Source organism: Hoplias malabaricus, unplaced genomic scaffold, assembly GCF_029633855.1.
Source record: "Hoplias malabaricus isolate fHopMal1 unplaced genomic scaffold, fHopMal1.hap1 scaffold_180, whole genome shotgun sequence".
Taxonomy (NCBI): Eukaryota; Metazoa; Chordata; class Actinopteri; order Characiformes; family Erythrinidae; genus Hoplias; species Hoplias malabaricus.
Genome location: NW_027100919.1, coordinates 72,078 through 84,104, shown reverse-complemented (window position 1 = coordinate 84,104; position 12,027 = coordinate 72,078). Strand labels below are relative to the sequence as shown.

At 48.2% G+C, this 12,027-nt stretch overlaps 1 protein-coding gene across 2 annotated transcripts in view; it reads left to right on the top strand.

Annotated features, from left to right (window-relative positions):
- The first annotated feature begins 1,445 nt into the window (after positions 1–1,445).
- The window catches only part of LOC136682376 (mannosyl-oligosaccharide 1,2-alpha-mannosidase IA-like), a 35,880-nt gene continuing 25,298 nt past the window's right edge, over positions 1,446–12,027 (top strand). For both annotated transcript variants that reach the window (XM_066658855.1, XM_066658854.1), the window contains exons 1-2: positions 1,446–1,556; positions 9,211–9,291. In XM_066658855.1, coding sequence (XP_066514952.1) covers positions 1,491–1,556; positions 9,211–9,291 — 147 coding nt within the window. In that variant the 5' untranslated portion in view covers positions 1,446–1,490. The remainder of the gene's footprint in view (positions 1,557–9,210; positions 9,292–12,027) is intronic.

Here is a 12,027-nt window from a genome sequence, read left to right as displayed (position 1 = left end):
TGAGGAGTGTGGTGTGTTCTCTCTGTGTCTGCGTGGGTTTCCTCCGGGTGCTCCGGTTTCCTCCCACGCTCCAAAAACACACGTTGGTAGGTGGATTGGTGACTCAAAAGTGTCTGTGGGTGTGAGTGAATGTGTGAGTGTGTGTCGCCCTGTGAAGGACTGACACCCCTCATTCATTACAGACAATGAATGAGAGTACAGAGAAAGTGTGTGTGTGAGTTTATCTCTGTGGCTGTGATCGATATTATTGGAGCCACTCTCACCTGACGTAAAGGAAGTATAAGGTGTCAGAAAACGCACAAACATTACACAAGTTCATTTGAGAACACTGGACTCAACCTGCAGTTCCCACGTGATCCGAACGCTCAGAGCCAGACCCTGTGATCCGGAAGTTGACATCCGTGGTGTCCTCCCAGAGCTGTTGCTCTGTCTTCTGTTCGGAAGGAGAACAGATCTTGATCCTCGTTCCTGAGTGGTTTATTCGAGTTGAGTCTTTGTCTCGTGCCGAGCTGATGATAGAGTTTTCATTAGCGCTCCTTGCTTTCTCTCTAACGCAATAAACACCCACTGCTTTTATAGTGTGTGTGTGTGTGTGTGTGTGTGGAGGCAGGCACTTCTTCATATTTTCTCCCAATAAACTGTAAGCCCCCCTCACAGCCCCCTACGCCCCCCCTCCTCACCCCTCCACCAATCTCATTTGAGGCCTGGGCGGATTAAATAAAAAGCCTCTGAACATTTCTCATTAAAGCTGGGAAGGGAATTTAATAACTTCAAATTAAGTGCATCTGAAGGCAGACGCTGGAGAGATGGGGGGGTTGTTGTCATCGGGGGGTTGGAGGTGGTGGTGGGGGTGGTTGTGCTGTGCTGGTTCTGCTGCGGGGTTTCCCCGGGCTTGAGGATACTGCTGATGGACGCTGGTCAGTCGTAGGGCTCTGGGTTGCAGAGTCTGTTCCTTTCTGAATCGCTGGGGTTTATACACACACACACACACACACACACACACACAGGTCCAGAAAAGTTTGGACCCACTATAAAAGCTGTGGCACGACTTTTGAGAACTGACTTAAGTGGAGCTGAAGCTTCTCGCTGGAATTTGTCATTCCACCTTAAATGGTGCAGAAATCCCATGCTGTGAAAGCAGCCAATGTTCAGTGTAAGGTGGAATAATGAAGATCAAACAAGAATCTAATTTCAGCTTTGAGTAAAATTTGACAGTGTTAAATAGCACCTTTTTAAATAGCAATTTTTTAAAGAATTAATCATTAATCACGTTTTCTTTGAAGTCATTAATATTTATACGTTAATGTTTTAGCTCTAAATAAGAAAGTGGTTGTTGGTGGTTTCTCTGATCCTTACAAACAAGCACTGTGATCGGCCTCCAGTCTAACCTGTGTGTGTGTGTGTGTGTGTGTGTGTGTGTGTGTGTGTGTGTGTTTTAAGGTGGACTGCGGGGAGCGACGATCGTGGACTCTCTGGACACTCTGTACATCATGGGCCTGACGGAGGATTATCAGGAGGCTAAAGAGTGGGTCAACAGCAACCTGGACCTGAGCTCGGTAAACACACACACACACACACACACACACACACATCGTCCAGAGAGTGGCCTGAAAGCAAATGGAGGCTGTGGTCAGATCCAAAACGAACCTGGTTCTCTCTCTCTCTCTCTCTCTCTCTCTCTCTCTCTCTGTCTCTCTCTCTCTGTCTCTCTCTCTCACTCTCTCTCTTTCTCACTCTCTCTCTCTCTCTCTCTCTCTCTCTCTCTCTCTGTCTCTCTCTCTCTCTCTCTCTCTCTCTCTCTCTCTCTCTCTCTCTCTCTCTCTCTCTCTCGGGCTGTCCACTCTCTGTTAAAATCAATCTTTTTCTTCAGACATTGCTTGTTCTGGGAATGCTTTTGTCCAAAAATCAAACACTTGTCTTTCTGTGAACCCTTCGGGACCTTCCTGTGTGACTCTGGATTTAATGAGAGAGAGAGAGAGAGAGAGAGAGAGAGAGAGAGAGAGAACAGAAGGAGAGAGAGAGAGAAAGAGAGAGAGAGAGAGAGAGAGAGAACAGAAGGAGAGAGAGAGAGAAAGAGAGAGAGAAAGTGAAGAAGAGAAAGATGAGAGAAGAAAGTAAAGTGGAGAAAGTCTCTGTCAGTATTCTTTCTCTCTCTCCCTCTCTCCTTCTGTTCTCTCTCTCTCTCTCTTTCCCCCTCTCTCTCTCGTCAGCTCCTGTCCTACAGACGCAGTGCTGGGATTTACACCACTGAGCTCACTTTGTCAAAAACGCCACTAATCCATCCATCTCTCCTCCTCTCTATCACTCATCCCTCTCTCTCTCTCTCCTTCGATCCGTCTCTCCCGAGGGTCCAGCTTGACCTTAAGCTGGCGGTGTGTCCACTGATGGACATTGAGCACATTCGCTCAGACCCTGATTCTCCTCTGATCTGGCCTCATGTGGACAACGCTCTGTGATAACTAACAGAACGAGGAGTTAGTGTTCTCCTGCAAGCGTGTTGATGTGCTGTTAGCACCACTTACCAAAGATGGTCACCTGTCTCACAGCTGCGTCTGAACACAGACAGAACGTGAGCTTCTTTTCTTTCTGAAGTGGGCCTCTTGACCAGTGCAGGACAGTCTTTGGAGAGGTTTACCCTAATTGCCCCCCGCCTCTACCCCCCGGTCTGTCTGCCCCCCAGCTCCTGGTGTCAGGGGTCTTTGGGTTGAGAGTGAAGTAAAGCAGAGAAGCAGCTTCTTTTGAACAAACGGAGGAAAGGTCAGAATCAGATCTGTTCTCTGTCTTTAGCAGTGGTCAGCGGGTGTGAAGGGAAACAGTGGAGAATGGGCATTTTCTTAATACTGCAGCTGGTTAGACGTCCCCCACAAACACACACACACACACACACACACACAAAGAAGCATCTTTTGAGGAATTTCTGTGTGAAGGTGATTTTATTTCAACGGCCATGTGTCCTCATAAAAACAATGAGTAATGTGTTTGTTTGGTTTTTAAGCGGCCTCCTCCACCTCATTTTCTCTCTCTCTCTCTCTCTCTCTTTCTCTCTCTCTCTCTCTCTCTCTCTCTCTCTCTCTCTCTCTCTCTCTGGAGCAGATGCTGGTTGCTATGGTGCTGTGGGAGATCTGTCTTTTTTATTTTCTCTTTTATTTCCTGCTCTCTTTCTCTGGCACTTTCTCGAAGTTTGACTCGATCTTTGAGGTTTCGTCCCACGTGTTCGCGACGTGAATGAATGAGTGAGTGAGTGAACTGCTGAAGCTCTGAACTCTGCACTTCAGCCCTGAAAGATTTAATCAGTAATTAGAGCATTGGTGAATCTAGTTTTGGAGCATCTCACATTTTCAACGTCGATTAGGACTTGGGACTCTAAATCAGACACGACTCGGACTCATGCTCCAATAACTCAAGAATGGACTGTGACTCTAATCCTTAACCCTAACACAACACCTAAACCCTACACTCTAATCCCTAAACCCTAGCCCCTGACCCCAATCCCTGAACCCTAAACCCTCAAACCCTAATCCCTAATCCCTAGCCCCTGACCCCAATCCCTGACCCCTAAACCCTAAACCCTAATCCCTAATCCCTAGCCCCTAACCCCAATCCCTGACTCCTAAACCCTCAAACCCTAATCCCTAATCCCTAATCCCTAGCCCCTAACCCCAATCCCTGACCCCTAAACCATCAAGCCCTAATCCCTAAACGTAACCCTAGCCCCAAACTGTAGACCTAACCCCAGCAGCCAGAAAAGTGAGAACTGGGAGGAGACTCCACGTTGTTTATTTTCTGATCAGTGTTTGTTGTGTTTGTGTGGATTGGATTAGTTCTGGCGCAGCGTCTGTGTGGGTAATGATGCAGCTGTTGTGTGTGGTGTGTGTGTGTGTGTGTGTGTGTGTGTGTGTTAGTGTTGGCAGGCAGAGCGGGACGTGGATAGGAGGACAGTTGGTTGTAATTGAAGATAATGGCTCTGGTGGACATGTTTTTAATTATGCATCCTGTCTCTGTAATGGACGAGGAGGGTTCATCTGAGCTCGTGTTGACAGGAAAAGATCAAAGTGATCTGTATCTCTTCCACTAAAGGAACTGAAGCTCCGCCCACTAATGCACTCCTCCATAGCTACTGTTGCTAGGTTAGACAAGCTTCAAAGAAGCTTCGCAGTTCGAGGAGGGAGCACCTTCGTGTTTACTCTTTTATTTTCGGAACCACTCACATCACTCACTCACTCATGTTTAGCAGGCTGACACATCTCTGCAAGGGGGCGCTATTTTCTGTTTAGTGCAGATCACATATTCATCCCACTGAATACATCTGTCCTGTTGAACGTAGGTGTCTTCATCCTGCTGGACACGGATGTCTCTGTCTCACTGACGTCTCCGTCCTGCTGAGGGCAGATGTCTCCATTCTGCCGGACACAGACATATTCATCCTGCTGAACACCCATTCTGAAGTGCTAAGAAGCAGTGCTGCTGTTCTTAGTGCTGCAGAAAGAGAGGGATGTGACGGACAGCAGTGTCTTCCGCTGTCCTTAAATTGAACATCATTACTCCACAGTGGACAAACTGCCCTTGAGCTGCAAAGCCAATCAGTCTGCAGTGCAGCCGGCCTTTATACTGTACCTAGCGAGCTCTTAGCAGCACAGTCGTGATGTTTACACAGTGAATACGAACCTGAGGCTTGTGGAAGACACTTTAGCGAGGAGAATGCAGTAGACTCATGGAGACTGGACCCGTCTGTGGCTTTTCAGAGTCGACAGAACGACCAAACGAAAAGCTGCTGTAATTAAAACCCTCCTACGCCATCAGTCATGTCCATCACACAATGACATCATCAGTCAGGAATGTGGTCCACATGGAGAATCAGAGCAGACGATCTATGGTAGATTGGTTCACAGGAGCCCTGCGGTCAGGAGAGAATCGGCAGCAGAAAAATATCTTCAGCCAATCAGACACAAGCTCCAGATTTAGGAACCGCCCACTAACACCTCCCATTATTTCCAGCTGAGCCAATCAGACACAAGCTCCCAATTTAGGACCTGGCCACTGATGACTCCTCCTATATTGTCTGGCAGAACCAATCAGACACAAGATCCCGAATTACCTCCACCGGTTTCTAAAATGCAGCCGATACAGATTGATCCACCCAAACCCTTCTGTGTTAATGGAGGACAGAGTGGTGAAACGAGACATCCTAGAGCAGCTGAACATGAGCCCCAGCTCACCATGCTCAATGCCAAGTGTCGGCCAGAAGGGTATAAACCCCTGGCTGAGTTTCTCTTCATGAAAGAGCACCATACAATACAGCGTTAGCGTGTGACGTGCTAAGAGCTAGATGCGTGCTCCTTGTTGGAAGCGCTGGATGGCTTTAATCAAGATGGAGTGGACCATTTAGTGGTAGCTTACCTTATGCTCGAGCAGGTTCATGGTTTGCCTACTAGCCTCGTTAGCAATCTCGTTAGCTCATGAGTCCTAGCATGGGAGCCAGCAGCTGAGACTGGCATCCAAACCAATCTGGGCATGGCGTTGCCTACATCTGTGCCATGTTTTAATGAATGATTACCAACAGGCGAGCCTCGAAACAACACTCTGCAACTACTAGCCAATATGAGCTGCTGTGAGATGCTATGAGCCACTGTGAGCTGCTTTGAGCTACTGTAAGCCACTATGAAACACTGTGAGCCACAACGAGCTGCTATGAGTCACTATGAGCTGCTATGAGTCACTATGAGCTGCTGTGAGACACTACAAGCTGCTGAGACACTATGAACTGCTATGAAATACTATGAGCCATTATGAGACACTACAAGCTGCAATGAACTGCTCATTCATCTCATTCTCACAGGGCTTAGTTTCTCAAAGACGTCTCACACACCTTAGTTCAGTCCTAGTCCTGGTTTAGCAGTTTCTGCTCCGAGTTAAACCCAAACTCTTCTGAGCAACAGAAACATCTTTGTTTGTTCGTCATTGGTCTATTTTCTCCTGAAAATAAAGAGCTTGGGCTTAATGGCTATTTGGCCTTGAATTTATATTAAAACAGAGATCTAAACATCTCACTCTGTGTGTGTGTGTGTGTGTGTGTGTGTGTGTGTGTGTGTGTAAATTACCAAAGGAATATTTCACGAAACACATTAATCCAAAGTAGTTCTGGAGTTTCTATTGGTTCATTCATCAGTGTTGACACAATGTAAATCCAGGCCTCGGCGTCTGGAGGACGGACGCTAAGGAATGTTCTGCATGCTTGGTGTGTGTGTGTGTGTGTGTGTGTGGGGACATGATGGAGCTGCTTGTGTTCAGGCTGACAGCCCTGTGTTGTGTTCTAATTAGAGCACCGCCGGAAAAAATGAAAGGAGGGAAAAAACACAGCATTGTGTACACACACCACACACACACACACACACACACACACACACACAAACCAGATCATACCCAGTGTATACACTCGTTCACCAGCAGGCACAGTGTTGTACACATACCCACAGTTCCTTGCCCTGTTTTTAATTTTATTATGCTTTTAAACCCTCTGCCTCAAAAATAACTACATACACAGCACACTTCAGCACAGTTTGATTTCCAGGAGGGTTGTGATGTCACAACCTCAGGCACATTTTTTTATGTGCTTTCTCATAATTTACAAAAGCTCGGTGGATGGAAAACCCACTACAGAAACTGGACACGGCAGAGAGGAATACCACAGTTTAGGATGCTAACATTATGTGGAGTGGTCATTTCGGAGCCTGAGACTCTGGAGCTCTTACCCACGTCCAGCTCAGAGGCTTCTGTCGTCTCCAAGCGAAAACACTCTGAGAAAAGACAAAGCGGCGCTCGCTCAGACGAAGGCAGTGTGATGAATGATGGAGGGGAGCCCCCTCAGAAGCCTCCCGGGAAATAAGTCTCTTATTATCGGCTCCCGGAGCTCGCTTCCTTCTCAGAGAGGCTGGGAGTCAATAGGCAGCGTCTCGTCCCAGGCCTCGGCAGACTGCAGAGGCGGCAATTACCGGGACACGCTGCGTCTCCTCGGGGGACAGTCCCTGCAGTTAACTCCCACTCTCAAACCTGCTCTCTACTGTCTATCACTCACACACTCACCCAGTCACTCACACACTCACTCACACAGTCGCAGTTACTCATGCACTCACCCAGTCACTCACACACTCACCCAGTCACTCAGTCACTCACACACTCACCCAGTCACTCACACACTCACTCACACAGTCGCGGTCGCTCACACACTCACCCAGTCACTCAGTCACTTACACACTCACCCAGTCACTCAGTCACTCACACACTCACCCAGTCACTCACACACTCGCACAGTCACTCACCCAGTCACTCACACACTCACTCACACAGTCGCGGTCGCTCACACACTCACCCAGTCACTCAGTCACTTACACACTCACCCAGTCACTCAGTCACTCACACACTCACCCAGTCACTCACACACTCACCCAGTCATTCACACACTCACCCAGTCACTCACACACTCACCCAGTCATTCACATGCTCACATAGTCACTCACGCACTCACCCAGTCACTCACACAGTCTCGCAGTCACTCACATACTCACCCAGTCTCTCACACACTCACCCAGTCACTCACAAAGTCACCCACACACTCACAGTCACCCAGTCAATACTCACTCACCCACACACTCACCCAGTCGCTCACAAAATCACTCACACAGTCACTCACAAAGTCACCCAGTCAATCCTCATTCACCCACACACTCACACAGTCACCCATGGATCACTGCAGATGTGACATTAATGTTGAGGCGTCCTCTCTGTGTGTTCTGTCGATGTTTCTGTCCCGGAGAACCTCAGCACTCCTTAGTTTCACTGCAGCACTGAGGCTAAAAGATGCTAATGGAACTAATGAAGCTAATGAAGCTAAAAGTGTTGGGGGTGAGTGTGTGACTCCAAATGTGAGCTGAGTTCAGACCCCTGCGTAAGGGCTTCAGTAGCTGGAGGTGTGGAGAAGGAAAGCAGTGTGGGAGCTTCGTTGTTTACGATGTGCTGCGAGTGATAAAGTGTACAGCGACGGCGGTGGATCGATGGTGCACTGTGCTCCGGAACCTCAGCGGGGAGATGGTATCAAATGGAGCTCAGTAACTCACTGATCTCCAGCTGCTTTGGCTTTAGCTCTGCCCTGAGACCCCTGCTCTGCTCACTGCCCCCCCCCCCCCCCCCAAGACACTCTAATGGACCCTAGTGGGCTCTCCATTTGGTCCCTGGTTGGTTTTCCACTCTCACAAAAGTGGTCTTTGGAAACCACAACAACGGCGGCGGTAACGTTAAGCGGTGTTTACTCATGGTGTATCGGCGTGTTGTTGTTGTTTGGGACTGAACACAGCTCCGTCATCAGTTCAGACAGATCAGTAGAGTTTGTTCCTTCCTTGTTGCAGCGTCCAGCTCTCGCTGGATTCTTTCGTCGGCCACCGATCCAAGGAGCGTTTGAACCTCTTCAAAAGACCACGGTGTCATTTTACGAGCTGCCGTCGTGAGTCGGATAAAAACAAACGTGATCTCTGCAGCAGCTGGAGATTTTACAGATGGAGAGTTGGTGCTGGTCGTCTGCGTTGCGTGGCGTAGAGTGACGACTCTCTCTGGACGATCAGCGTTCTGCAAGGTTTACACGCCACGGTTTAGTCCCTACTCGACTCGCTCTGAACCACGAGAGAACAGCCACTGAACAAGAACCCGCTTCCAGAACCAGGACCCGATTCCCCTGGTGGAGAAGTGGAGAAAAGACGCGTTAGAGTAGTGTAGAAGCCCACCTTCAAGTACCACATTCTCATTTTAGCGTCCGTAAACCGCTGTAGAAGCCCATTAGCCCAATCTGGACGCAGCGTACCGTACACTGCATTAGTGTGTGTTACGCAGAGCAGTGGTCTTCAGATATTTATGGTGGTAATTACAGTAGCTGAATGTTCACCCACTTTTTTCCTCAGTGCTGTCCTCAAGACCACCCACTACTTGCTGTGATGCCGACGTAGATGTAGCTCCTCCTCTTTCTCCGCCCTCTTCTCACACCACTCACCTGTGCCTTGTCTGTAGCTCCGCCCACTAACTATTCTAGGTGTTTCTGGTCTGTTTGTGTTTATCTTCCACCTTCATGGTGGACTTTATTACAATGACCCTCACACACACTGACACTGTGTCCTCTGTGTCCTCTGTCCCTGCTGACAATGTCCCCTTGTGTCTCTGTCCCTGCAGAACGGAGAGGCGTCCCTGTTCGAGGTGAATATCCGGTACGTTGGAGGCCTGCTGTCTGCGTTTTACCTGACGGGAGACGAGGTGAGAGCACCAGACACACACACACACATACACAGCAGTGAGTGGTTAAGCCTCGCACAGTTCCTCCCACTGCAGCGGGGAATGGACAGCGAGCCTGGCCCGGGTTTACAACTCCGATAAAGAGGATAACATTCATACCGGAGCCGAGCTAATGGGAATCTGCCGAGGCTCGGCCTCTCGAGTCCAGAGTAATGGCTATCGATCGGAGATCTGAAGAATCCAAGAGGAAAAAGAATGCCTGGAATTTCCTGCCAATACCAGGTCCGGATCCCTGCTTTGTGCCGTGACCCAACTGGGCAGAACCTGGCTTTCAGCCCTCTGCACACTCCCTGCTGTCGAACCCTGACCCAGGCTGTAGCCACTGTATACTTTTGTATCTTTTGACACTGGAGCTTACAGCCAATCAGCATGCCCCCTCCAAACCCCCCCACCCCACCCCACCCCCCATTGACGTTGCATAGCACTGACAAATGTGATGTAGGCCCGGGTTGTTCAGGGTGGGTGCTGTTTTTCATCGAGCTGACGGACCTGATGGAAGTCTGTGGTAGGGACGGGTTAATGGTCAAAAAACCTGACTCTGGCCATTTTAGGAGACGCAGATGTGCACCATACTTACTGACCACAGGGCCACAGATGTTCAGGCTGCCAGATGTTCCTCTGTCACAGAGCGACATCCTGAGATTACAGCCCTGGGAATGATTCTAAAATACTGCAGCGGTCAGAATCATCCCTTGGAATCTGTGGCACTTTGTGTGTGTTTAGGCTGTTGAGAGAAAGTGTGTGTGTGTGTGTGTGTGTGTGTGTGATGTAGGATTTGTAGTTCTGCATGTGCTGCCTCTCTCTCCAGATTGAGTGTGTTGTCTGAGTTCTGATGGATGGATCAGTGCAGCTTAGAGCACTGTGGTGATCTGTCAGCTGTGTGTGTGTGTGTGTGTGTGTGTGTGTGTGTGTGTGTGCTGACCTGCTGTATATGTTAGTGCTGAATACGAAGGTTTGCACAGCGGCGGTGGCTCTAGGCCTGAAGTAAATCAGAATTCTCCAGATGGAGAGAAGGCGGTCAGGAGAGCAGTCGCTAACTCACTGAGAACCAATCTCAGAACTGAAGAGAGTCGCCCCCTTCAGGACAGAAATGGAAAAAGTCTCCAGCCTGGGAGAGGGAGGACCACCTGCTTCCTCCGAGACCTGTGAAGCTCCACCTCCCGACAGCTCGACACACTTGGAGGAGAACACTAACGGTCCAGGGGCCAAATTCACAAAAGCTTTCCTAAGAAGAATACGTATGTTGTACCTTAAGATAATCACTAAGAAGTTAATAAGAATTTTCTTAAACACAATTCTTCAAAGAGTCTTAAGAAGTTCTCATGTTTTGTTTTGAGAAAGTCTTAATTATTTGTCTCTAGACCCTCTTCAGTGTTTTTCTTCTGTGGGGACACAGTACTAAAGCCTTCCCTGCTGCATTCTACAGTTTACAAACACATTGAGACACGTTTTTAAATTAATCGGCCGTTAACACCAGGGTTTGGAGAAATCCGTTGAGCTGAGAGTGAAATTGAGAAAAGTAGAATCAAACAAAGCATTCAAACTTTTAAGTAAAGAAGGATTAGACGTGAGGGCGAAGGAAAGGGACACGTTTCAAATTTTCCATTTTATTTCCTTCTGTTGAAACTAAACTCCACATTTAATATTAAAATACACATAATTGATATTAAATTAATAATTTGAATTGATGATTTTAGAGGTTTATCTGAACTCTATTCAACTCTAAGACGACAGCGGGCAGCACGGTGGCAGGTTAGTGTCACAGTCACACAGCTCCAGGGACCAGGAGGTTGTGGGTTCGATTCCCGCTCCGGGTGACTGTCTGTGAGGAGTGTGGTGTGTTCTCCCTGTGTCTGCGTGGGTTTTCTCCGGGTGACTGTCTGTGAGGAGTGTGGTGTGTTCTCTCTGAGTCTGCGTGGGTTTCCTCCGGGTGACTGTCTGTGTGGAGTGTGGTGTGTTCTCCCTGTGTCTGCGTGGGTTTCCTCTGGGTGACTGTCTGTGAGGAGTGTGGTGTGTTCTCCCTGTGTCTGCGTGGGTTTCCTCCGGGTGCTCCGGTTTCCTCCCACAGTCCAAAAACACATGTTGGTAGGTGAATTGGTGACTCAAAAGTGTCCATAGGTGTGAGTGTGAGGTGTGAGGGTGTGTTCCCGCCTTGCGCCCAAGGATTCCAGTTAGGCTCTGGACCCACCGCGACCCTGAATTGGATAAGCGATTACAGATAATGAATGAATGAATGAAGACGACAATGAGACTATCGTAGGGTTAAGAAAATAGTCAAGAATATTAATTGTTCTATTAATTGAATATTAATTTTTCTTAAGAGAAAAGTTAAGAAAAGGATTTGACTATTTTTAGAAGACATTTTATCTCAAGTATGAAGTTAAGAAAAAGTTACATTTAAAGGCGACATTCAGGATCGTAACCAAAAAGTGTTTTTTAAAATAAAGTTTTGAGGATGTTTCCTCATCATTTGCTGTTCTTCTGTTGGTTTACACTGGAAAGTGCTAGGTTTTCTCTCTCTCTCTGCTCACGGCAGAGAAACGCCATCTGGAGGTTTTTAGACAACGGAGAGACTCCAAACGCTGAAAAGCACCAACCGAGATGAGGATGTTGCTCTATTCCTACTCCATAGGGGGGTAACACTGTCTTATTTTTGCTGTGTCTGATCACTTAAGGTGGAAACTCCAAACTCGGGGG